Source organism: Oncorhynchus masou, chromosome 29 (assembly GCF_036934945.1).
Source record: "Oncorhynchus masou masou isolate Uvic2021 chromosome 29, UVic_Omas_1.1, whole genome shotgun sequence".
NCBI lineage: Eukaryota > Metazoa > Chordata > Actinopteri > Salmoniformes > Salmonidae > Oncorhynchus > Oncorhynchus masou.
In genome coordinates this window covers 66,935,419-66,962,957 of record NC_088240.1, presented here as the reverse complement: position 1 = coordinate 66,962,957, position 27,539 = coordinate 66,935,419, and the positions used below count along the sequence as shown (strand labels likewise).

The 27,539-nt window shown below is 42.7% G+C and overlaps 2 protein-coding genes across 4 annotated transcripts in view; both read left to right on the top strand.

Moving 5' to 3' along the window:
• The first annotated feature begins 1,131 nt into the window (after positions 1–1,131).
• Positions 1,132–18,023, top strand: LOC135520351 (FAST kinase domain-containing protein 4-like). 3 transcript variants are annotated; one of them, XM_064945827.1, is made up of 12 exons: positions 1,132–1,224; positions 1,780–1,971; positions 2,560–3,055; positions 3,297–3,617; positions 6,922–7,096; positions 7,533–7,690; positions 7,827–7,937; positions 8,320–8,464; positions 8,628–8,879; positions 8,951–9,062; positions 9,136–9,250; positions 17,420–18,023. In XM_064945827.1, exons 3-12 carry the CDS (start codon positions 2,642–2,644, stop codon positions 17,519–17,521), a joined length of 1,905 nt encoding a protein of 634 aa, XP_064801899.1. In that variant the 5' UTR covers positions 1,132–1,224; positions 1,780–1,971; positions 2,560–2,641; the 3' UTR covers positions 17,522–18,023. The 3 variants fall into 3 exon arrangements, with proteins under 3 accessions (XP_064801899.1, XP_064801898.1, XP_064801900.1); XM_064945826.1 differs by having other exon boundaries at positions 1,620–1,971; XM_064945828.1 differs by lacking the exon at positions 1,780–1,971.
• An 8,034-nt stretch (positions 18,024–26,057) lies between these two features.
• Positions 26,058–27,539, top strand: part of nacad (NAC alpha domain containing) — a 17,714-nt gene continuing 16,232 nt past the window's right edge. The window contains exon 1 of the mRNA XM_064944936.1: positions 26,058–26,142. Within this exon, the coding sequence (XP_064801008.1) occupies positions 26,058–26,142 (85 nt within the window). The remainder of the gene's footprint in view (positions 26,143–27,539) is intronic.

The window sequence follows — 27,539 nt, the reverse complement described above, 5'->3', positions numbered from 1 at the left end:
TGTTTGTTTCTTGCTTTTATTATCATGGGATGTCATGGGATGGATGATTGGTGGAAACAATCTACGAAAAAGTACAAAAAAAGTACGAAAAAGTATGCACTCACTACTGTAAGTTGCTCTGGAGAAGAGCATTGCTAAATTACTAAAATGTCAAATGTAAAAATATATATATAAATCTTCTCAAAGGGGTGTTTTAACATAGTAATTGTTTGACTTTTCTGGCTCATCAACAGCTTTTACATTTGTAAATGTGGCTTATAGGAAATCTCACATGAAAGTGTAACATTTATTTTTTGAGGTTTTGCAATTTGATGGAAAACAGTGAGACGTTTTACAGTTTTGAGACTATGAAATGTGTTTCAAAACATTTACTAAATTTCAATTGAGAGACTTAGCGAACACTTCTTAATGGGCTGTTAGCTGTGTATTCAGTGGTGGAAAAAATACTGTATTGTCATACTTCAGTGCATGTAAAGATACCTCAATAGAAAATGACTCAAGTAAAGGTGAATGTCACCCAGTAAAATAGTACTAGAGTAAAAGTAAAAAAGTATTTGGTTTTAAATATACTTAAGAATCAAAAGTAAAAGTATAAATCATTTCAAATTCCTTATATTAAGCAAACCAGACGGCTTTATTTTTTGTTTTTTAAATTTACGGATCTCCAACAGTCAGACATAATTTACAAACAAAGCATGTGTGTTTAGTGTGTCCGCCAGACCAGAGGCAGTAGGGATGACCGGGGATGTTTTCTTGATAAATGCATGTATTGGATCATTTGCCTGTCCTGCTAAGCATTCAAAAATGTAACGAGTTCTTTTGGGTGTCATGGAAAATGTATGGAGTAAAAAATACATTATTTTCTTTATGAATGTAGTGAAGTAAAAGTAAAAGTTGTCAAAAATATAAATAGTAAAGTACAGATACCCCAAAAACCTACTGAAGTAGTACTTTAAAGTATTTTTACTTTTAAGTACTTTTGTGCTGGCGTCCTGTTAGAAGGTAACAGATGATTTCATTACAGTGGTTAAGATGGATTTTCATTGTGTTCCATGATGTTTATTGCTCCCTAGTGGAGCTTTCTGGTACTTAGAAAGACTGTACGGAAACAGGAAGTAGAGTAGTCGTTCTGCACGCAGAGAAGCAGCTAGAAACAACGCTACGGTGCAGGTCTTTCAGTGCAGTTATTTCTTGTCACGCTTCAGCCTCGGAAAATATTTGTTTGTAAGTTAGATTCAAGCATATTGCTAGTGATGATAATCTTGTTATTGATATAATTGCTTACTTATCAATGTTAGTTGGTTGCATTTACTCACACAAATGGCCTTTCCTTTCATGTATGGCGTCAGCTGTATTACTTTGCTCGTGCGTCCTGTAAACGAATTGTAAAACATACAATACTGTAGTTTTGTTACTGTTTCTAGTGTAATATGCTCTGTTATTGTACATAGGTGGTTGCACATTATTAGAGTAATTAAAGGAGTTAGACAATTACCATATGAGTAACAATTAGCTATATGGTTTGGCATCATGCCAGATGCATGATACTTTGGCACGTGCTTTGTATTTATGCAACTGTGAATTGAATACTAAAGTATATTCTTTATTTTATTTTGCAGTTTCACAACATAAACGTTTTCAATATATTAATTCAAGAAAAGTTACGCCTTGGGAGTTTTAGTTGTTAACTATCTGTCTAGTTTTGCATGGGAACGCAATTCAAGGGCAGAATAACTTTACACCACTGTGTGTATCTAATTCTATGGGTTCCGCGCATAGACATCAGGACCAGGTTCGGCAATAAAAAAAGACGATCTAAAGTGCCTTGAAACAAGTGGACCAATCGCAGCTTCGTCCGACAATCATGTGACACTGGTAGCTTTGAGGTCATTTTCTTGCGACTATTGCTGACAGCTCCATGTGAATGTCGCCTTCGTCTTCTACCACTAGCTTTCTATCTTATTTATCAAGGTAAGAACAGTCCTTTAAAGATATAAATTGCAACTACGTGTATTTATATGTCTACCTAAGACCTGTCACAGGTGTAGTTGTGAATGCAGAGAATGTTGCCAGTCTGAGTTTCATAATTGTAATAGCTAGAACGGCAGAAACCCTAGTCGGCAAGGTCAGAATACGCTTGATGGCAGCTCAGCTTTTGAGACTGAAATGTTGCTAGTGACGTTAATTCTGCTCAGTCCACTATGACTACTTGCCGCAACCATGTCTATTCATTGAATTCCTGCAAATATTTTGTTTGTAGTAGCACAGGCTACACGATTGTTGACACAATGTTATGTTACACAACACAATCCCCACGTTACTGTTACTAATTGCTAAAGCGTCTCAAGATAGCTAGGGTAAGCTTGTTGACAGCAGTCCATGACCGACAGACTACGGAGAATAAGAACATATAGTCCTTATCATAAAGTTGCACATGAAAGGGTTAGTTGGGCATAGCAACATGTGATCGTAGGTTCAGGAACAAAAAAAGAATGAGAACCACTGAGTGATATTCACTCTCTTGAATTAACTCTCTTTCTCTCTATTGCTTGCTCTCAGGTGTTAGCATGGTGACTCTGGCTGCTGTGTTGTGAATACGTGTCTCGCTTCTCTCTGGTCTCGTGCTGCTCTCTGTTTCTCCATGACCAGCCGTCTGCTGGGCCGATGTGCCCGTCTCCTCCCCAGGCCCCCCCAGGCCTCAGCCGCCGCTGCCCTCCTGCCAGCCCCTGCAGCTGGGCCAGCAGAGACACTGTGGGCCCAGGCCTGGCGGCAGCCTGTGTTAAGGGGGCTATGTGAGGGCAGGAGTTTGGTCAAAGAGGAGTATCCCATCGAGCCCAAACGCACCCAGCTGGATGAGCTCTTAGAGAGGGCCCAATCTCCACAGGATGTCCTGCAGGCATGGGCGGCACAAGGAGGAAAGGCCAATCAGGCAGCAAAGGCTCTGGTTCAGCTTGTCAGATTGGCTGGGAGAGAGAAAGGTGGGGCTAAAATGGACCAATTTGAGCTGCTGAATGATCCTAGACTGCTAGACATACTGGACACGGTTACTGCACAGGTAGGAGAGGGTGTTGTAATAAGGGTCAGGGGATAGGTAGGATGAGGAAAGGTGAGGGTAGATAAGTGGAGGGTTGAGAGGGGATGAAGATGGGTAAGGAGTGATGAAAGCAAGAGACATGGGGCAGGTTGCAGTTAGGGCAGAAGGCAGCTCAAAATATTCACTAAACCTTTCGGTGCTCTCTGAGAGTTTCTTTGAGTGTGTGTAAATTGACCGTGTGTGCGTGTATCTCTTCCCCCAGGTAGCGTCGGTGTGGAATGGTACGCTGGTCTCTCTGCTGCGCTCCCTCTCTGCTCTGGGTGTTCCTCCTACAGCTGCAGTACAACGCTCCATCCAGACAGAGGTGCTGTGGCGTGTACGCAGGCTCTCCTACAAACAGCTGGCTTTCTTGGCAGACTGGGGAGCAGGGCGGAAAGGTCAGATGGAGGTGTCGCTGGTGAGTGCAGCGCTAAAACAGCTGGAGCTCCGCTGGACTGAAATCGCTGACGCTAGAACAGTCAGTACCCTGATGGCTAGGGCTGGACACCTCAGTCCTGCACTGATGGACAGACTGGAGGATAAGGTAACAAGCACCTATACTACTACCACCACACTACACATAATAAGTTATCAAAAATGTATTAGGACAGTGAATAAAAATACATTTAAATTGTCGCTATACTCCAGCATTTTAGATTTGAGACTGAATTTTTCAGATTTGTCGACAGGAAAGAATGTTAGCTTTTATTTTAGGGTATTTTCATACATATCTATTTTACTGTTTAGAAATGAAGCACCTTATGTATCTAGTCCCTCTAATTGAAAGTCATAAGTATTTGGACAAATTGACTTAGTTTATTAAACTAGTCAAGTTTAGTACTATTTGTCACCATTTGTCACCATATTCCTTGCACGCAATGATTTGTATATGGGCATTTGTATATATATATATTTTTTGAACACAAGAACCGCCCTGGAAACAAATGTGTGCATTTATCTATAGGCCTATGCCAACTGTGCTCAACAACGCCAAATGTATCATAACCATTACAGATAACAAATCCTAATTGCTAAATTGCCCCATATACACAGTATTCAGTCAATAAAAAAAGCAATTGCCATTTAAGTTTAATTTATTGAAACCTTAATATCAACTGGTAATATTATATTGTGGAACATGATCTTCAAAAATGCAGTAACCTCAGCAGTGATGCTTGCTTGTAGAAACATATGGCTGTGCAATGGCATAGGCTTGCTTGTTAATTTAGCAGACAAGATGCTCTTATTTCCCGAGCCCTTATCACAGTCAAGACACCTATATTTTAGTAAAAAAACATGATGTGAAATAACAATAAAATTGATCAAAATATTCAGACCCCTTTTTCCATATTTTCTTACTTTACTGCTTTATTCTAAAATGTATTACATTGTTTCCCCCCCTCATCAATCTATACACAATAACAAAGCAAAAACAGATTTAGACATTTTTGATAATTTATAAAAATAAACTGAAATATCAAATAAAATGTTATTTGTCATATACCACATGTATAGGTAGACCTTACTGTGAAATGCTTACTTACAAACCCTTAATATCACATTTACATTGGTATTCAGACACTTAGTACTTTGTTGAAGCACCATTGGCAGCTATTACAGCCTCGATTCTTCTTGGGTATGACGCTACAAGCTTGGCACGTGTATTTGGGGAGTTTCTCCAATTCTTCTCTGCAGATCCTGTCAAGCTCTGTCAGGTTGGATGGGGAGCATTGCTGCACAGCTATTTTCAGGTCTCCAGAGATGTTCAATTGGGTTCATGTCCGGTTTCTGGCTGGGCCACTCAAGGACATTCAGAGAATTATCCCGAAGCCACTCCTGTGTTGTCTTGGATGTGTGCTTAGGGTCGTTGTCCTGTTGGAATGTGAACCTTTGCCCCAGTCTGAGGTCCTGAGTGCTCAGGAGCAGGTTTTCATTAAGGATCTCTGTACTTTGCTCCGTTCATCTTTGCCTAGATCCTGACTAGTCTGCTTATCCCTGGCGCAGAAAAACATCACCACATCGTGATGCTGCCACAACCATGCTTCACCAGACGGGATGCTTGCCATTCAGATGAAAGAGTTTCATGAGACCAGAAAATCTTTTTTCTCATGGTCTGAGCGTCTTTAGGTGCCTTTTGGCAACTCTAAATGGGCTGTCATGTGCCTTCTACTGAGGAGTGGTTTCTGTCTACCATAAAGGCCTGATTGGTGGAGTGCAGCACAGATGGTTGTCGTTCTGGAAGGTTCTCCCATCTCCACAGAGGACCTCTGGGGCTCTGTCAGAGTGAACATTGGGTTCTTGGTCACCTCCCTGATCAAGGCCCTCATTCCCTCGATTGCTCAGTTTGGCCGGGCAGCCATCTCTAGGAAGAGTTTTGGTGGTTCCAAACTTAAGAATGATAGAGGCCACTGTGTTCTTGGAGACCTTCAATACTGCAGACATTTTTTGGTACCCTTCTCCAGATCTGTGCCTCGACACAATCCTGTCTCGGAGCTCTATGGACAATTCCTTAGACCTCATGGCTTGTTTTTTGCTCTTATGTGCACTGTCAAATGTGGGACTGTTGCAGGAATTAAATTCCCCTGTTTTAATACCCAATTAAAATGAAACACTCTGTCAATTCATAAGGATTTGTATGACCCTTATTTTATAAAAATGGACAGAGCCCAGTCTTAAAGTCAAATAGCTGCTTTTATTCACGAGAGTACTGCCCCTTACACATTTTACCACAGGTTATAAACTGAAAATGACGTCAGCGTTTTCTAAATGTTCCGTCTCTTCTTGACACCTATAGAAAGGCTCTATAGTTCTCAAGCCTTCCCACCTCGCCTAGAGCTAAGGTCAGCCAGGGTAGATAAGCATTCTACCCAGTCTGGCGATATAGTTCATTCATTTCTACCAAGGAACAGACGGTCATGGTTCTAATTCTTGATTATATTTACACACATTATATTCAGTACTAGGATTAAAAAGAAAATTCATACATATACAGTAACATAATAGTATTCTGATTAGTACATATACAGTAACATCATAGTATTCTGATTAGTCAGTCCTGATTGAAATGTATACATAATTAGTCATTATTGATTCAAATTCCCTTAACAGGGACCTTATATAAACAGGTGTGTGCCTTTCCAAATCATGTCCAATCAATTGAATTTACCACAGGTGGACTCGAATCAAGTTGTAGAAACATCTCAAAGATGCACCTGAGCTCATTTTCGAGTCTCATAGCAAAGGGTCTGAATACTTATTTACATAAGGTATCTGTTTTTTTTTTTTTGATACATTTGCAAAATGCCTATCGGTTTTCGCTTTGTCATTATTATTATTACAATTTTTCCAACAATTGTTTTCCGACATATTATTTCACTTATAATTCACTGTATCACAATTCCAGTGGGTCAGAAGTTTACATACACTAAGTTGACAGTGCCTTTAAACCTCGTTTAAACCTAAGTTGACAGTGCCTTTAAAATTCGAGAAAATTATGTCATGGCTTTAGATGCTTGTGATAGGCTAATTGACATAATTTGGGTCAATTGGAGGTGTACCTGTGGATGTATTTCAAGGCCTACTTGTGTCACGCACAAAGTAGATGTCCTATCAGACTTTGCCAAAACTATAGTTTGTTAATGAGAAATGTGTGGACTGGTTGAAAAACAAGTTTTAATGACTCCAACCTAAGTGTATGTAAACTCCCGACTTCAACTGTACATATATAGCGGAGTGGAACTGTACTTGCCACCATCAACAAATCTATCTCAACCCAACACTCCTTTTTATTTTTATTTTATTTTCCTTTTATTTTCTCTGTCTCCCCCCTCTCTCTGTTCCCACCCCAGGCGTTAGAGCTCGCTGAAGGGTTTGGGGCGGAGGATATCCGCAGGGTGTCTGTGTCTCTGGCGTCTCAGGGACGCCGTTCAGTGCCTCTGCTCAGAGCTCTGTCCTACTACCTCCTACAGAAACCCTCAACAGACCTTACCACACCACTACTGTTGGACCTCGCCTACGCATATGGTACATAGACACACTTGACTAAAATATTTCAGTTGTTATGTATATTAAATTTGTTACTCAGAATTGAGTAAGAAATGTTTGCACGGTTGATGAATGAGGCCCTTGGAATTTCAGCCCGTTCAGGTGGGATGGAACATTTGGCCCACATCATGATCTTAATATAATAGACCAATCAATGACTGTTCATCTGGGTAAGTGGTGGACTCTAGACCATCCTATCAGCCAATCAGGGCTGTGTATGTAAATATCTTAAATGCTCACACAATCAGACATCATTTCAGGGGCCAAAGGAGGTTCAGGGATATAAATTATAAAAAATATTTTCTGTAATTGAACACAGTGATTTATTAGACACACAGTGATCATTTCAAAATAAAATTACAAAGACTGCATGGGGGCTTTAAATTCTCTCTTTCTTTTTCTTTCTTTCTTTCAGGGAAGTTGAATTTCCACCATTCCCAGGTCTTCCAGCGATTGGCAGCCGAGTTGTTACCCAGAATTACAGAGATTAGTTCTGCCGATGTTACTCGCTGCGCCAAATCACTTGCCTTCCTCAAGTGGCTCCATCTCCCATTGTTTGAGGCATTCGCTGAGGTCCGCACACACTCAGACACTTCTAAACACATCTTAAACTGGTTGGATCATACCCTAGCCCTCTTGAGTAACAAATATTGCTTTAACTCATCCTCTTATTTTCTTCCTTTGTTTGATTTTTTTTTAAACTATTCAGCACTACAGCGTGAACAGTCAGAAGTACAGCACACTGCAGCTTTGTAACCTGCTCATGTCACTGGCCAGGCTCAACTTCCAGCCCAGCAAGGGGGAGGAGTTCTACAAGAAGGTAAACAATGAGAGTAGCAATTTGTTTCTTTATTTACCTTATGCTGTTTATTTATTTAAATGTTATTTAACCTTTATTTAACTAGTCAGGTAAGTCAGTTAAGAACAAATTCTTATTTAAGGACTGCCAGACCCGGACGGCGCTGGGCCAATTGTCTGCCGCCCTATGGGACTCCCAACCACGGCCGGATGTGATGCAGCCTGGATACTCAAGGATAAATATTGTGTAGAACCGACTGGGTTCTAAGTCATGTAGAGTCATGTCAGTGCTGCACATGACAGTTCTATCAACTTTGGTTGATGAGGGGAAGAAGCATTTGGCTAGAGTACCTTCCCAGGATGTAGTCCGTGTTTGTCAACTGTCTCCTCCTGTGTGTATGTAGGTCCACTCTGCCCTGGAGGGTGTTCTCCCTAGCCTGGAGGTGTTCCTGCAGATAGACGTGGTGTGGTCTCTGTGTGTGTTACAGCAGGCCAAGCCCCAGCACATCACAGCCCTCAACCAACACACACATGTTGCCAAACTCTCAGGTAAACACACACTCTAGTACTGGTCCACCCCAGGAGATGGCAACAGAGGACTGATCCACTGATGTTCATGTGGTCTGTGCTCATAGCCCTGTGCATTCTTAGCTGTACAGACTTGGGTGATTCTGCTGATTTGATGTTGCGTTGCTATATTGTTGTTTCACAGAAGGCAATCTGTCTCGAGTGGAGAACTATCGCCTGAAGCTCCTCCACATGATTGCTACACTCCAGTTAGAACACCCAGAGTCTCTGTCCTCCACCCTGCCTACAGAGGCCATGTTGATTCCCTCCACCCTGGGCCAGGACTCCCCCCTCTCCCCTCTACAGACTGGGCTGAAGGGGGCCCTGGATAATCTGGTGGGGGGGAAAGCAGAGGCCCTACGTACCGGGGTCAACACTATATACGGCTGGACCATAGGTGAATACACGCGCACACACAATCACTGTAAGGCTGGAACAACAGGTGACTGACTTGTTGTGTCCTATCAGATGGAGAGCTGGTGGTGGACAGTGAAAATAAGCCAATGGACCTGGTGACCCTGACAGCCCCTCACCTGCCTGGAGGAGGCGGAACCAATCCCCTACCTGAGGGTGCATGCAGGTGAGGGAAGAAGGGTGTGTGTGTGTGTGTGTCTGTGTATGTGCATGTGTTCTGACAGTCCTCCTCTTTGCAGGTTAGCGTTCTTGACCTGGGAGTTTCCTAACTATGGCTCCAGGAGTAAAGATCTGCTGGGACGATTCACCATGATGAGACGGCATCTCAAACTGGCTGGCTTTATCCTTGTAGAGGTATGGAGGGATGATGAGGAGAGAGGGAGTGATGCAGGTAGACTGAAAGAGACGTTCTGGCAGTCATTATAACAATAACTGTCTATCGCATACACACAAACCATAACCACAGCATACTCTCCAGCCCAGGCCAGACACTCTTGGGTGTAATCACCTGAACAAGCCTCTTTCCTGGGGGAGATCAGGTAGACTGGGAGGGACACAACATTACTGCATTACACTGCTTGAAGCTCATTGCCTCAAAGTAACACACGCACAGTACAGCAGTCTTCTGAAGTTAAAAGGGAATTGACTTCCATCCACTGTAGATGTCTAGGTGTGATTCATAGCACATCCCCTTGCATGTGCCTCAGAGTTGTTACATAGGGAATGGGCTGTGTGAGAGATGCTTGTCTCAGTGTTTCCACTTCAGCAAATTAACTCATCACCCTGACAAAGTAAAATGGTTCTTTATCCTTCTCTGATTAACAGACTATGAGAACGACAAGCTCTTTGTGTGGCTAATAGGGTTGTCAGTATAACACCTCTTTTCCATGGCAAAAAGAAAACACAAAGCCAACTACGCTCTATTGTCCTTTTTAAAAACTGCTGTATAAGCTGAGTATACAAAACATTAAGGACACCTTCATATTGAGTTGCACCCTCCCCTTTTTCCCTCAGAACAGCCTCAATTCGTCAGGGCATAGACTCGACAAGGTGTCAAAAGTGTTCCACAAGGATGCTGGCCAAGGTTGACTCCAATGCTTCCCACAGTTGTCAAGTTGGCTGGATGTCCTTTGGGTGGTGGACCATTCTTGATACACATGGGAAACTGTTGTGTGAAAAACCCAGCAGCGTTGCCGTTCTTGACACAGAAACTGGTGCAACTGGCACCTACTACCATACCCCATTCAAAGGCACTGAAATGTTTTCTCTTGCCCATTTACCCTTTGAATGGCACACGTACAGGGCATTCGGAAACTATTCAGACCCCTGGACTTTTTCCACATTTTGTTATGTTACAGCCTTATTCTAAAATGGATTAAAATGTTTTTACCTCATCAATCTACACACAATACCCCATAATAACAAAGCAAAAACAGATTTTTAAAAATTGGTGCTAATTTATAAAAAATAAACTGAAATATCACATTTACATAAGTATTCAGACCCTGTACTCAGTACTTTGTTGAAGTACCTTTGGTAGCGATTACAGCCTTGAGTTTTGGGTATGACGCTACAAGTTTGGCACATGTGTATTTGGGGAGTTCCTCCGATTCTTCTCTGCAAATTCTCTCAAGCCCTGTCAGGTTGGATGGGGGAACGTCGCTGCACAGCTATTTTCAAGTGTCTCCAGAGATGTTAGATCGGGTTCAAGTCCAGGCTATGGCTGGGCCACATAAGGACATTCAGAGACTTGTCCCAAAACCACTCCTGCTTTTTCTTGGCTGTGTACTTAGGGTCATTGTCCGGTTGGAAGATTAACTTTCTCCCCAGTCTGAGGTCCTGAGCGTTCTGGAGCAGGTTTTTATCATGGATCTCTCTCTGTACTTTGCATTAAACTTTCCTGGGATCCTGACTAGTCTCCCAGTCTCTGCCGCTGACAAACACCCCCACAACATGATGCTGCCACCACCATGCTTCACCATAGGGATGGTGCTAGGTTTCCTCCAGACGTGACACTTGGAATTCAGGCCATTGAGTACCATCTTTGTTTCATCAGACCAGCGAATCATGTTTCTCATGGTTTGATGGTCCGTTAGGTGCCTTTTGGCAAACTCCAAGCGTACTGTCATGTCCATTTTTACTGAGGAATGGCTTCCATCTGGCCACTCTACCATAAAGGCCTGATTGGTGGAGTGCTGCAGAGATGGTTGTCCTTCTGGAAGGTTCTCCCATCTCCACAGAGGAACTCTGGAGCTCTGTCAGAGTAACCATCTGGTTCTTGGTCACCTGCCTGAACAAGGCCCTTCTCCCCCAATTGCTCAGTTTGGTCGGGTGGCCAGCTTTAGGAAGAGTCTTGGTGGTTACAAACATCTTCCATTCAAGAATGATGGAAGCCACTGTGTACTTGGGAACCTTCAATGCTACAGATGTTTTTTTGGTACTCATCCCCAGATCTGTGCCTCAACACAATCCTGTCTCGGAGCTCTACGGATAAGACTAATTTCTATCAGCATGTTAAATGTGCAACAAGAGGAAAACAATTGTAGACCACCTTTACTTCACACACAGAGATGTGTACAAAGCCCTCCACCAGTTGTCAAATCTGACCATAATTCTATCCTCCTGATTCCTGCTTACAAGCAATAAATTAAAGCAGGAAGCACCAGTGACTCGGTCTATTAAAAAAATAAAGAATAAAGAATACGACTGGAATATGTTCCGGGATTCTTTCGGTGGCACTGAGGAGTACATCGCATCAGTCACTGGCTTTGTCAATAAGTGCATCGAGGACGTCATCACCACAGTGACTGTACGTACATACCCCAACCTGAAGTCATGGATTACAAGTAACATTCACACTGAGCTAGAGGGTTGAGCTGCCCCTTTCAAGGAGCGGGAAGCTTATAATGAATTCCGCTATGCCCTCTGACAAACCATCAAACAGGCAAAACATCAATACAGGACTAAGATTGAATCGTACTACACCGGCTCCGACGCTCGTCGGATGTGGCAGGGCTTGCAAACTATTACAGACTACGAAGGGAAGCACAGCCGAGCGCTGCCCAGTGACACGAGCCTACCAGACGAGTTAAATAACTTTTATGCTTGCTTCGAGGCAAATAACACTGAAACATGCATGAGAGCATCAGCTGTTCCGGATGACTGTGTGATCACATTCTCTGCAGGAGATGTGAGTAAGACCTTTAAACAGGTCAACATTCACAAGGCCGCTGGACCTGACGGATTACCAGAACGTGTACTCCGAGCATGAGCTGACCAACTGGCAAGTGTCTTTACTAACATTTTCAACCTCTCCCTGTCAGTCTGTAATACCAACATGTTTCAAGCAGACCACCGTAGTCCCTGTGCCGAAGAACACAAAGGTAACCTGCCTAAATTACTACTGACCCGTAACACTCACGTCTGTAGCCATGAAGTGCTTTGAAAAGCTGGTCATGGCTCACAACACCATTATCCGAGAAACCCTAGATCCACTCAAATTTGTATACCGCACCAACAGATCCACAGATGATGCAATCTCTATTGCACTCCACACTACCCTCTCACACCTGGACAAAAGGAGCACTTATGTGAGAATGCAATTCATTGACTCCAGCTCAGTGTTCAACACCGTAGTGCCCTCAAAGCTCATCACTAAGTTAAGGACTCTGGGACTAAACACCTCCCTCTGCAACTGGATCCTGGACTTCCTGACGGGCCGCCCCCAGGTGGTAAGGGTAGGTAATAACACCTATGGCACGCTCATCCTCAACACAGGGGCCCCTCAGGGGTGAGTGCTCAGTCCCCTTCTGTACTCCCTGTTCACTCATGACTGCACGGCCAGGCACGACTCCAACACCATCATTAAGTTTGTTGACGACACAACAGTGAACCTGATCACACAACAGTAGGCCTGATCACCGACAACGATGAGACGGCCTATACGGACGAGGTCGGAAACCTGACCGTGTGGTGCAAGGACAACAACCTCTCCCTTAACGTGTCAAGACAAAGGAGATGATTGTGGACTACAGGAAAAGGAGGACCGAGCACGTCTCCCCATTCTCATCGACGGTGCTGCAGTGGAGCAGGTTGAGAGCTTCTAAGTTCCTTGGTGTCCACATCACCAACAAATTAATATGATCCAAGCACACCAAGACAGTCGTGAAGAGGGCAAAACCTATTACCCCTCAGGAGACTGAAAATATTTGGCATGGGTCCTCAGATCCTGAAAGTTTTACAGCTGCACCATCGAGAGTATCCTGACTAGTTGCATCACTGCCTGGTATGGCAACTGCTCGGCCTCCGACCGCAAGGCACTACAGAGGGTAGTGCGTACGGCCCAGTACATCAGCGGGTCCAATCTTTCTGCCATCCAGGACCTCTATACCAGGCGGTGTCAGAGGAAGGCCTTAAAAATTGTCAGACTCCAGTCACCCGAGTCATAGACTGTTCTCTCTGCTTCCTCACGGCAAGCGGTACTGGAGTGCCAAGTCTAGGTCCAAGTACATTTTCTATTGTGTTATTGATTGTACGTTTGTTTATCCCATGTGTAACTCTGTTGTTTTTGTCGCACTGCTTTGCTTTATCTTGGCCAGGTCGCAGTTGTAAATAAGAACTTGTTCTGGCCTACCTGGTTAAATAAAGGTGAAATAAATAAAATTAAAAGAGCTAGGCGATATGCACAAAATATCAAATCATGGTATTTTTCAAATTTTTGATGCTATTTGATGTTATTTTATGTTTTTGATTAATATAAATTCTACATTTGCTTTGAGTAGTGTGTGACCCTAGGGTGGCAACATATAAACATCCCTTTTTCGGGACCCTGTCTTTCAAAGATAATTTGTAAAAATCCAAATAACTTCACAGATCTTCATTGGGTTTCAACAGTTTCCTATGCCTGTTCAATGAACCATAAACAATTAATGAAAATGCACCTGTGGAACGGACCTTAATTAAGACACTAACATCTTACAGACGGTAGGCAATTAAGGTGACAGTTATGAAAACTTAGGACACTAAAGAAGGCCTTTCTACTGACTCTGAAAAACACCAAAAGAAAGATGCCCAGGGTCCCTGCTCATCTGCCTGAACGTGCCTTAGGCATGCTGCAAGGAGGCATGAGGACTGCAGATGTGGCCAGGGCACACAATTTCAATGTCCGTACTGTAAGACGCCTAAGACAGAGCAACAGGGAGACCGGACAGACAGCTGATCATCTGCACAGCATCGGTACATCCAAACATCACACCTGCGGGACAGGTACAGGATGGCAACAACAACTGACCAAGTTACACCAGGAACGCACAATCCCTCCATCAGGGAAGACATTCTCCTCCCTCATGTGGTACCCTTCCTGCAAGCTCATCCTGAAATGACCCTCCAGCATGACAATGCCACCAGCCGTACTGCTCGTTCTGTGTGTGATTTCCTGCAAGACAGAAATGTTAGTGTTCTGCCATGGCCAGCGAAGAGCCCAGATCTCAAACCCATTGAGCACGTCTGGGACCTGTTGGATCGGAGGGTGAGGGCTAGGGCCATTCCATAGTTAGAATATAAATAATAGTTGGCACTTTGATTACACTGTTGTTTGACATGACGAGTAAAAATGCCATTAGCTAGTTGTTGTGACTGGGTAGGAACCAAAGTGATGTTCATAGTTTCCTAGGTGACCCTGTAATCTTTGGCTACATTAAATCTTTATTCATGTAGCCAACATATTCATGCTTCGCCTATTCCTCTTTTGATATAGAAGGTACTTTTGAAGAAACAACATGCTGATTTAGGCCTCCACCAGCACTGGTATCAGGCTGTATTAGCTAGCTACGTTTGCCCGACTCATTACTTTACGTAGCTAGTTAGCTAACACGATTTAGCATAAGTTGCTAAGAAAACACAAACTAGCTGTTTGCAGATGTAAGGAACACACAAATATTGTAATTATATAACGCTTGTGGATTTATATTAAGATCAAAGTGGAAACAACATCGCTGTCATAAACATTGTTGCATGTGCTGCATTGACCATGCAGTCTGAACGAAAGTGTCTCGTGGTCAAGCAATAATAAATGCGCTTCTAGAGTGACTGGGTGGGACCAGGTCTGTGTGGGAAGCAGCATGGAGAGAGAGCGGAGAGGGATGACTCAAGTAGCGGGGTAACCTATACAAATGGACGTTACTCACGGCGTATCACATTTTAACAAACCAAACATTAAAATACCGTTATAGAAGGTAAAGTAAAAACCCAAACCGGCCCGTTCATCAATACCGGTATATAGTAAAATACGTGTACCGCCCTAGGTCCAAGAGGCTTCTAAACTGCTTCTACCCCCAAGCCATAAGACTCCTGAACATCTAATCAAATGACTACCCAGACTATTTGCATTGCCCCCCTCCCCCTTCTAGGCTGCTGCTACTCTGGTATCTATACATAGTCACTTTAATAACTCACATGTACATATTACCTCAATTACCTCGACAGGTACCCCTGCACATTGACTCTGTACCAGTACCCCCTGTATATAGCCTCTATTGCTATTTACTGCTGCTCTTTAATTATTTGTTATTCTTATCTCTTACTTTGTTGTTTTGTATTTTCTTAACTGCATTGTTTGTTAAGGGCTTGAAAGTATGCATTTCACTGTAAGGTCTACACCTGTTGTATTCAGTGCATGTGACAAATAAAATTGGATTTGAATTCCTTCGACCTCATGGCTTGGTTTTTGCTCTGACATGCACTGTCAACTGTGGGACCTTATATAGACAGGTGTGGCTTTCCAAATCATGTCCAATCAATTGAATTTACCACAGGTGGCCTCCAAGTTGTAGAAACATCTCAAGGATGCACCTGAGCTCAATTTCGAGTCTCATAGCAAGGGGTCTGAATTTTTTACATTTTATTTTATTTTACCTTTATTTAACTAGGCAAGTCAGTTAAGAACAAATTCTGTTTTCAATGACCGCCTAGGAACAGTGGGTTAACTGCCTTGTTCGGGGCAGAACGACAGATTTTTACCTTGTCAGCTCGGGAATTCGATCTTGCAACCTTTTGGTTACTAGTCCAATGCTCTAACCACTAGGCTGTATGCAAATAAGGTATCTTTGTTTTTTTATCTGTAATACATTTGAAATAATGTCTAAACCTGTTTTCCCTTTGTCATGATGGTGTATTGTGTATAGATTGGCGAGGAATACAATTATTTAATACATTTTAGAATAAGGCTGTAACATGACAAAATGTGGAAAAAGTCAAGGGGTCTGAATACTTTCCGAATGCACTGTACACAATCCATGTCTCAAGGCTTAAAATCCTTTTTTAACCTGTCTTCTCCCCTTCATCTACACTGATTGAAGTGGATTTAAAAGATGACATCAATAAGGGATCACAGCTTTCATCTGGTCAGTCTTTCATGGCAAGAGCAGGTGCTCTTAATGTTTTGTATACTCATATTAAATATTGTGATATAGTTTGGAAAATTCCATAATTGGACTCTAGGTGACAACATAATGTTTGTTTCCAACTTTTGGACAGTTTTCTTCAATAAATTAACTCTTGACTTCTTAGTTTCCTTGTCACAATACTTAGTATAGTGATATCGGTATCATGACAACCCTAGTGGCTAATGCTGGCTAGCGGTGTACCGTATGATGCTATAGTTGGCTAGCTAATGCTATAAAAAACAATCTAATGCTCATTTAATGCAGCATCATGCAGGGCCAGGCTGGTCTGTCTCCCTGAAGGATGCCAGTTATAAAAAGGCCTGATAGTCAGTCAGGAGCCAGGAGAATAGCAGCAGCAGCTCTGTCTCATCTAGGCCAAGCTCCTTAGCCAATCCCAGCACACACTCTCATCTAGGACAATCGCGTTAGCCAATCTTACCGCTCTCTCTCATCTAGGCCAATTGTGTTAGCCTGGGAGCTCTCAGGTCTGCAGTGGTGCATGCTGGGTAAACTAGTAGGCCACTGAACCTACCTGTGACAGACTTCCAGACATAGGCCTTTTTATCAATTAGATTTGTCCACCTCCTGTGTCCTCTCTCCTCTGTCCTCTTTCACCTTCTTTTGAAAAAGGTCAGTTAATCGGGGAGAGTCTGCAAGATAAATATCTAAAGTGATCAAAACAAATTAGGTAGTTTTGACTTTTTATAAATAAAATAAAAAGTAGCATATAGTTTTTAAACGTGCATGTTTTTTTCCACTGACAACAAAAGCTAATTCAAAGGGTGTGTGGCAGATTTAAAAACTTTCCTGTGGTAGGATACACGAGTATCCTCAATGAAAAGTGGCAATTGAGGAGGGGAGGACACTCTTCTTACTAATGAATTGACACACATCAGTTTCTGGGTCATGGAGGAGAGAAGATGAAGGATTGACTTTTACTCAAATGAGAGAACCACCTAGATTGTCTCCAAACCTGATTTGCATAAAAACACTACTGGGTGTATGTCAGCTATAGTATTGCAAGGTACAGAGTATTATTGATAGACAAACCCCTGAATCTGTACTTTCTGTCCCTCCCTAGGTGCCATATTATGAGTGGCTGGAGCTCAAGTCTGATTGGCAGAAAGTGGAGTATGTGAAGGATAAGATGGGGAAGGCCATTGCTGAGGAAATGGCGAAGTGAACTAGGCCAAACAGCAGAAGTTTAGAACTGAACCAGACTCAACTGGACTGGAAAGAGGAGAGCCAGGATGTCAAGGACGGCTCACCAAAACCAATCTGGTCTCAAACAACTCTGAACAACAACCCCCCCACACACACACACACACACACACACACACTAATCAACCCACTTTAAAACAAGCTGATTGGTGGAAAATGTCTTTGTCGTTTTATCTTTGGTTGCCTTGCCGATGCGTGGGGCTTTCCATGTTACCATGGAGACGGCCCCTTAGAGTTCTGTATGCTGAAGAGAGCAAACAGAGAGGGAGAAAGAGAGAGTGGGCTCTATAGCAGAAAGCAAGGGAAGAAAGACCTCTTGCTAAGGAGATGTGTCCCTAAGTGACACTCAAGTGACACTCAGTGAAAGAGAATGGAGAGCAGCATCATATAATCAACTCCCCAATCAATGTTAAAAGCTGTGTATCACCTGTGAATAGAATGGTCTAATTAAATTATCAATATGAGCTTTGTTGAGTGATGTTATTATTGAATACATTATTTTATGCTTTAGTTTCGATATACGTGTTCCACACACTGTCCTCCATGTTGGCACAAATGTTCCATGACTATAACATTGTTTGTGTTTGAGAGCACAAAATCCTTGATCCATTGTGGGTAAATTGTGACTGACTGATCTACAAATAATAAGTATTTATTCATGATGCAAGGTGATTTGTAGATCAGTCAATCAATCAAATTTATTTATAAAGCCCTTTTTTAAATAAGCCAATATCACAAAGTGCTGTACAGAAACCCAGCCTAAAACCCCAAACAGCAAACAATGCAGATGTAGGAGGCACGGTGGCTAGGACAATCTCCCTAGAAAGTCCAGAAACTAAGAGAGGAACCAGGCTCTGAGGGGGGATCAGTCCTCTTCTGGCTGTGCTGGGTGGAGATTATAACAGAACATGTCCAAGATGTTCAAACCTTCATAGATGACCTGCAGGGTCAGATAATAATAATCACAGTGGTTAGAGAGGGTGCAACAGGTCAGCACCTCAGGAGTAAATGTACGTTGGCTTTTCATAGCTGATCATTCAGAGTTGGAGACAAGAGGTACGGTAGATAGAGGGTCCAAAACAGCAGGTCCAGTGAACAGGTCAGGGTTCCATAGCCCCAGGCAGAACAGTTGAAACTGGAGCAGCAGCATAACCAGGTGGACTGGGGACAGCAAGGAGTCATCAGGCTAGGTAGTCCTGAGGCATGGTCCTAGGGCGCAGGTCCTCAGAGAGAAGAAAGAGAGAAAGAATGAGGAAAAGAGAGAATTAGAGGGGGTATACTTAATTTCACACATGACACCAGTTGAGACAGGAGAAATACTCCAGAAATAACAGACTTACCCTAGCCCCTTGATACAAACTATTGCAGCATAAATACTGGAGGCTGAGACAGGAGGGGTCGGGAGACACTGTGGTCCCGTCCGATGATTCCCCCAGACAGGGCCAAACAGGTAGGATATAACCCCACCCACTTTTCCAAAGCACAGCCCCCACACCACTAGAGGGATATCTTCAACCATCAACCTACTACCCTGAGACAAGGCCAAGTACAGCCCACAAAAAAATCAATTTACAGTTGATTTGTCAGAAGACAAACCATCCACAGAGACAAACTGATATATTTCCGACAGATAAGATCTAAACCAAGCCAGAACTTGTCCATGTAGACCAATTTGGGTTTCCAGAACATTGTGGTGATCGATGGTATCAAAAGCAGCACTAAGGTCTAGGAGCACGAGGACAGATGCAGAGCCTTGGTCTGATGCCAATAAAAGGCAATTTACCACCTTCACGAGTCCTGTCAGTACTATGGTGTCTAAAACCAGGCTGAACTGTTTTGTATACATTGTTTGTCTTCGGGAAGGCAGTGAGTTGCTGCGCAACAGCTTTTTCAAATTTTTTGAGAGGAATGGGAGAATCGATATTGGCCGATATTTTTTATATTTTCTTGGTCAAGGTTTTGCTTTTTCAAGAGAGGCTTTATTACTGCCACTTTTAGTGAGTTTTATACACATCCGATGGATAGGGAGCAATTTATTAAGTTCAACATAGGAGGGCCAAGCACAGGAAGCAGCTCTTTCAGTAGTTTATTTGGAATAGGGTCCAGTATGCAGCTTGAAGGTTTAGAGGCCAAGACTATTTTCATCATGTCAAGAGATATAGTATTAAACAACCCGAGTGTCTCCCTTGAACCTAGGTCCTGGCAGTGTTGTGCAGACTCAGGACAACTGAACTTTAAAGAGGAGTCCGTAATTTGCTTTCTAATGATCATGATCTTTTCGTCAAAGAAGTTCATGATTTTATCACTGCGGAAGTGAAAGCCATCCTCCCTTGGGGAATGCTGCTTTTTAGTTAGCTTTGCGACAGTATCAACATTTTGGATTGTTCTTATTCTCCTCAATGAAGTTGGAAAAATAGGATTATCGAGCAGCAGTGAGGGCTCTTCGATACTGCACGGTACTGTCTTTCCAAGCCAGTCGAAAGACTTCCAGTTTGGTGTAGCGCCATTTCCTTTCCAATTTTCTGGAAGCTTGCATCAGGGCTCGGGTACTTTCTGTATACCAGAGAGCTAGTTTCTTATGACAAATGTTTTTGTTTTGTTTTTAGCGGTGCGACTACATCTAGGGTATTACACAAGGTTACATTTAGTCCCTCAGGTGGTTAACAGGTTTTTGTACTCTGACATCCTTGGGTAGATGGAGGGAGTCTGAAAGGGCATCTAAGAATCTATGGGTTGTCTGAGAATTTATAGCATGACTTTTGATGATCCTTGGTTGGAGTCTGATCAGATTATTTGTTGCGATTGCAAATGTAATAAAATGGTGGTCCGATAGTCTAGGATTATGTGGAAAAACATTAAGATCCACAATATTTATTCCACGGGACAGTACTAGGTCAAGAGTATGACTGTGGCAGTGAGTAGGTCCGGAGACATGTTGGACAAAACCCCCTGAGTCGATGATGGCTCCGAAAGCCAGTCAGACATCATCCGCCTGCACTGTTGGCTGCAGTGTGGACAAGCCCATTATCTATGGCTCTGGTAGGTCTTGACTTCCCTCACGGTGTGTTTAGAGAGGACGTTGAGTTGGATGAGCTTCTATGGTATCATTGGCATCCTGATGGTGTAATATTCAGCCTGAGGATGCTTGTCTTCACAAGATGCAGCTAATAAGACATATTTATTATTAAATGTGATGGGTCAGTGGTGTGTGTGTTGTGGGGGGGTTGCTGAATGTATCCCACAGGGATTGGCTCACACACACTGCTGTTGTGTCCGTGCCGTTGCATACCCCTAGACTTATTTCACATTTTGTTGTTACAGCCCGAATTCAAAATATATATTTTTTACCCGTCTACACACAATACCCCATAATGACAAAGTGAAAACATGTTTTTAGAATTTTATTGTAAATTAAATACAGAAATATCTCATTTACATAAATATCCACACCACTGAGTCAATACTTTGTAAAAGCACCTTTGGTAGTGATTACAGCTGTGAGTCTTTCTGGTTACGTTTCTAAAGCCTTGTTCACACTGCAGGCTTTAATGCTCAAATCAGTTTTGTTTTTCAAATCCGTTTTGGATTACCGACTTTCCAAACAGCAAGTTACAAGTGACCAAATCTGATTTGTGTGTGTCCAGACAGCAGTTATTTGATTTGATGACATGGCAACGATAGTTGTCATAGTAACAATGGGTGTGTGCAGTAGTGTAGGCTGATTGGTGGTGGTGCTCGTGAATCCTATCACTCAGAAGGTATAGAGCAAGCTAAATACTACAACAATGCCTGCCGTGGACGTTTCCCAGTTGCTTTGAATGTTCAAAATCACAGTGTAAGAACACTTTTAAAACCTCAAAGAAGATTTGTAGTCAAAACTGTAACTCGGCCACTCAGGAACATTCATTGTCTTGGTAAGCAACCTTAGTGTAGATATGGCCTTGTTTTGGGTTATTGTCATGCTGAAAGATTTTTTAATCTCCCAGTGTCTGATGAAAAAGAGACTGAACCAGGTTTTCCTCTAGAGGTTTGCCTGCACTTAGCTCCATTCCGTTTATTTTTATGCAAAAAAAATCCCCAGTTCTTGCCGATGACAAGCATACCCATAACATGATGCAGCCACCACCATGCTTAAAAATATGAAGAGATGTTGTGTTGGATTTGCCCCAAACATAACACTTTGTATTCAGGACATAAAGTTTATTTCTTTGCTACATTTTCTGCAGTTTTACTTTTTTACTTTATTGCAAACAGGATGCATGTTTGGAATATTTTTTATTCTGTACAAGCTTCCTTATTTTCAATGTCATTTTGGAGTAACTAAAATGTTGTTGATCCATCCTCAGTTTTCTCCGATCATAGCCATTAAACTCGGTAACTGTTTTCACCATTGGCCTCATGGTGAAATCCCTGAGCGGTTTCCTTCCCCTCCGGCAACTGAGTTAGGAAGGACACCTGTATCTTTTGTAGTGACTGGGTATATTGATACACCATCCAAAGTGTAATTAATAACTTCACCATGCTCAAAGGCATATTCAATGTCTGCCATATTTTACCCATCTACCAATATGTGCTCTTCTTTGTATTTGAATCTGTGTTTGAAATTCACTGTTTGACCTTACAGATAATTGTATGTGTGAAGTACAGAGATGAGGTAGTCATTCAAAAATCATGTTAAACACTATTATTTCCCACATTCCATGCAACTTATTGTGTGACTTGTTACGCACATTTTTACTCCTGAACTTATTTAGGCTTGCCATAACAAAGGGGTTGAATACTTATTTACTCAGAACATTTCAGCTTTTCATTTTTAATTAATTTGTAAAGAAATGTAAAAACATATTCCACTTTGACATTATGGGTAGGCCAGTAAATTAAAATCTCAATGTAACGCAACAAAATATGGAAAAAGTCAATGGGTGTGGATACTTTTTGACTGCACTGTATGTAGTTGAGTTGCTTTGCGCTGATTGGAGCATGTGTGCTCAGCTATAATGATAAAGCAGGATGTTTAAGATTCTGTTTCCATTTATTATCTCACCTAGAATCATTCGTGGAAAAAGTACCCAATTGTCATACTTGAGTAAAAGTCAAGATACCCTAATAGAAAATGACTTAAGAAAAGGTGAAAGTCACCCAGTACAATACCAATTGAGTAAAATTATTTGGTTTGAAATAGACTTAAGTATCAAAAGTAAATGTAATTACTTTGACATAATAAAAGTATAAATCATTTCAAATTCCTTATATTGAACTAACCAAACGATACAATTTTCTTGTTTTTTTAGATTTACTTACAGATAGCCAGCGGCACACTCCAACACTTAGACATCAGTTACAAACAAAGCATGTGTGTTTAGTGAGTCCGCCAGATAAGATGCAGTAGGGATGACCTGGGATGTTCTCTTCATAAGTGTATGAGTTGGACAATGTATCTGTCCTGCTAAGCATTCAAAATGTAACGAGTACTTTTGGGTCTCAGGAAAATGTATGGAGTAAAAAGTACATTATTTTCTTTAGGAGTGTAGTGAAGTAAAGTTGTAAAAAATATTAAAAGTAAAGTACAAAAACCCCAACAAACTACTTAAGTAGTACCTTGAAGTATTTTTACACCACTGTCTAGATTGTAAGAGAGAGAATCATGACTGATCTACATACAGTGCCTTGCGAAATTATTCGGCCCCCTTGAACTTTGCGACCTTTTGCCACATTTCAGGCTTCAAACATAAAGATATAAAACTGTATTTTTTTGTGAAGAATCAACAACAAGTGGGACACAATCATGAAGTGGAACGACATTTATTGGATATTTCAAACTTTTTTAACAAATCAAAAACTGAAAAATTGGGCGTGCAAAATTATTCAGCCCCATTAAGTTAATACTTTGTAGCGCCACCTTTTGCTGGGATTACAGCTGTAAGTCGCTTGGGGTATGTCTCTATCAGTTTTGCACATCGAGAGACTGAAATTTTTTCCCATTCCTCCTTGCAAAACAGCTCGAGCTCAGTGAGGTTGGATGGAGAGCATTTGTGAACAGCAGCTTTCAGCTCTTTCCACAGATTCTCGATTGGATTCAGGTCTGGACTTTGACTTGGCCATTCTAACACCTGGATATGTTTATTTTTGAACCATTCAATTGTAGATTTTGCTTTATGTTTTGGATCATTGTCTTGTTGGAAGACAAATCTCCGTCCCAGTCTCAGGGTCAGAGTCTCCCACCTCAGCTGAAGATCTCTGCAGTTCTTCCAGAGTGATCATGGGCCTCTTGGCTGCATCTCTGATAAGTCTTCTCCTTGTATGAGCTGAAAGTTTAGAGGGACGGCCAGGTCTTGGTAGATTTGCAGTGGTCTGATACTCCTTCCATTTCAATATTATCGCTTGCACAGTGCTCCTTGGGATGTTTAAAGCTTGGGAAATCTTTTTGTATCCAAATCCGGCTTTAAACTTCTTCACAACAGTATCTCGGACCTGCCTGGTGTGTTCCTTGTTCTTCATGATGCTCTCTGCGCTTTTAACGGACCTCTGAGACTATCACAGTGCAGGTGCATTTATACTGAGACTTGATTACACACAGGTGATTTGTATTTATCATCATTAGTCATTTAGGTCAACATTGGATCATTCAGAGATCCTCACTGAACTTCTGGAGAGAGTTTGCTGCACTGAAAGTAAAGGGGCTGAATAATTTTGCACGCCCAATTTTTCAGTTTTTGATTTGTTAAAAAAGTTTGAAATATCCAATAAATGTCGTTCCACTTCATGATTGTGTCCCACTTGTTGTTGATTCTTCACAAAAAAATACAGTTTTATATCTTTATGTTTGAAGCCTAAAATGTGGCAAAAGGTCGCAAAGTTCAAGGGGGCCGAATACTTTCGCAAGGCACTGTATTCTATTTCTGTAGCAGCACCAACATATACGTTAATATATATATATATATTTAATTTAACTAGACAAGTCAGTTAAGAACAAATTCTTATTTACAATGACGTCCTACCCCGGCCAAACCCAGACAATGCTGGGCCAATTGTTCACCGACCTATGGGACTCCCAATCACGGCCAAATGTCATACATTTGGATTTGAACCAGGGACTGTAGTGACACCTATTGCACTGAGATTCAGTGCCTTAGACTGCTGCACCACTTGGGAGCATAATTCTATCATTTAAAAGGCTCAGATGGTTCATTTCGAACTCTGGCCCCATGAGCGTTGAGATCATGTTGTGATATAGAGAGTGAGCTGCTAAGTAACTCCATCAATTGGTTAGTTGGTTGATTGACTGATTGATCTCATCACCCCACCTCTGAGCCCAGCCAGCCAGCCAGCCAGCCAGCTGTCCCAGTATTAACTGTGTTGTCATAGAGACCAGATCCTGTCTGAGGGTAGTATGTTTCTGTGTGTTGGTGACCTCAGGTCAGCGAGGAGCATGGAAATATGAGTAAGCAGATGAGACAGGAGGATACCGCTGGTGTATAAATGCCAGCAGGGCTGAAATTGGCAGAGAGAGGAGACAGGGGATTCTGTTGAGCTGGCAGAGCAGATGCAGAAACCCCCTGATACACACACACACACGCACACACACACACACACACACACACACACACACACACACACACACACACACACACACACACACACACACACACACACACACACACACACACACACACACACACACACACACACACACACACACACACACACACACACACACACACACCACCCAGCGTGGGAAGCTTGGGGTGGCCAAGGAAACTGCCAGTGATCTGGGTTTTGGGGGGGGACAAATGGAAAAGGGGAGGAGACTGAAAGTCCCCCTTTCTCTTTTCTTTCTTTGTAACTCCCTTCAATTTCCCTTTCAGAACCGTTATTTCCTCCATCTCTCTTTCTGCAATAGCCCATCTTCTCCGCACACCCTCTCTCTTGCCTTTGTCTCTGCAGTACCTTCCTGTAAGGATGGGGGCAGCACTCAGACAGCAGCAGAAATCTGCTGACATCATCGCTGAGTATCAAGTCATCGCCAGGGAGAGAGAGAGAGGGAGGGAGAGAGGGATGGGAAGGAGAGAGGGAGGGGAGGGGAGGAGGGAGGCAGTGCAGCTCAGATGGGTAATGAGAGAGAATACTGCAGCTCCCTCTCAGATTCCACACAAACATATGCACCCACACATACACACACACACACACACTGGCAGCATCGCGAGACCCACACACACTCTCACTCATAGCATCATCACGGCTCTGCTCTGCTGCACCACAGAGAGAGGCATGCACTCTCTCTCTCTCTCACTCTCTAACACACACACATATAGACACACGTGTGCTGCAGGAGATCTGAGTGCCAGGTCGCTGAGCATTCACCCTCTCTCTCTCTCTCTCTCTCTCTCTCTCGCTCTCTCTGCCCCTCCCGATACTGCGCACCCTCTCTCGGTTCACCTTGGCTACTGGGTGGTGTGGAGTTATTGTTGCGTCAGAACCAGAGAGATCCAGAGACAGCCATGCCGGGGGAGAGCTCTCGAAGATCTGTCCCCAAAGAAAGACACCCTGAGCTTGGAGCCGAGCAGACAGGCCTGCCTGAACCAGGTAGGACCACCTGGGAGGAGAGTGGGAAGGGGGGGGGGGTTAGAGGGGGAAAAAGAGAGAGGGGAAGGGGAACATGGGAGAGTGTAGATGGCAGAGGAGAGACAGGAAGGGTGAGGAGCATGTGAGACACTAGGGAGAGGAGGAGATGTTAGAGTTACAGAGAGGCTGGTAGAGGAGGGATAATAGATACCTGCTATACTGCCATGTGGGAAGCAGACAGGCCGGCGGATTAGAGAGGTAGAGCTGGGTCATGTCTGTCTGTCTATCTGTGATCCCCACTCTAGTCCTAGTTCCAGCTCCAGCACCCTAGCCTTCACCCCAGACCCCCCCATCCACAACACCTACCCTGCTTAACCCAACAAACATCCCCTTCCCCCTACCTGACCCCGATCCCCAGCTCCATATTCCCCTTTCCCCTCACTAACCCCATACCCACATCCCCTTCCCCCACTCTAACCCCAGCCCCATCTCACTGCCCAGTGGTGGTATGTTTTCTCAGAGCAGAGTGGAACGGCTCCTCCCTCACTCTCTCGTCCATTACTTCCCTTCCCCCAGTCTCAGCATGCAGGGACATGACACAGCATCGTACTCAGCAGCAGCATCCACACAGTAACAGCAGGGCCACATGCTGAAGGAACAGATTTAGACACGGACTGATGTAGGGTAAAGCAGAGCATTTGAAAATGAATTGTTCATGTTAGATAAGACACCGACTACCTGAACTGTGTGCACATGTCACTGTATGCTACTTACTGCTAACATAGCTATTGATGAGATGATGTAGTCAATATGGTTATTATGGTATTGTTGTTATGTTGCATCTGGTAGGTTTGTGTCTAGCAGACAATAGATGTATTCTATGTTAGATGCTGTACTTGACAGTAAAGTATAGGAGTTAGAGTGTAGGAGTTGCATCACCCAGACTGTATTTACCTGTGTATTATGTTTGTGAGTTCATTGTGTTGAAGTGAAGGGGGATAAGTACACTGGGGGGATAAATGCATGTCTCAGACAGTAGAAGTACAATGTAAGTGTTAGGTTTTATTTGTGGTTTATTTGGCCCCTAAATAAAACCACAAAAAATAAATATATCATGTTTATTTTGGGGGGGATTTTCATTGTTGGTCATAAAAGACTGTACCAAATACGAGGAAATCCAATCCAAGTGATTTTAATTTAATAAATCTGTTCCCAGGTATTCCCACACATGATAGAGAGACATGAAGTGATATAATGCATACAAATGTAAGCAAGGTTTGAAATTATTGTTTTAGTCAAACATTATATATGTTTGTGCTTCCTACAGTTAATTTGCAGTCTACAAATTATTAGTAATTATGTTCTGGCCCCCCAACTATCCGCTCAAGAAAAATTTGGCCTGAGGCTGAATGTAGTTG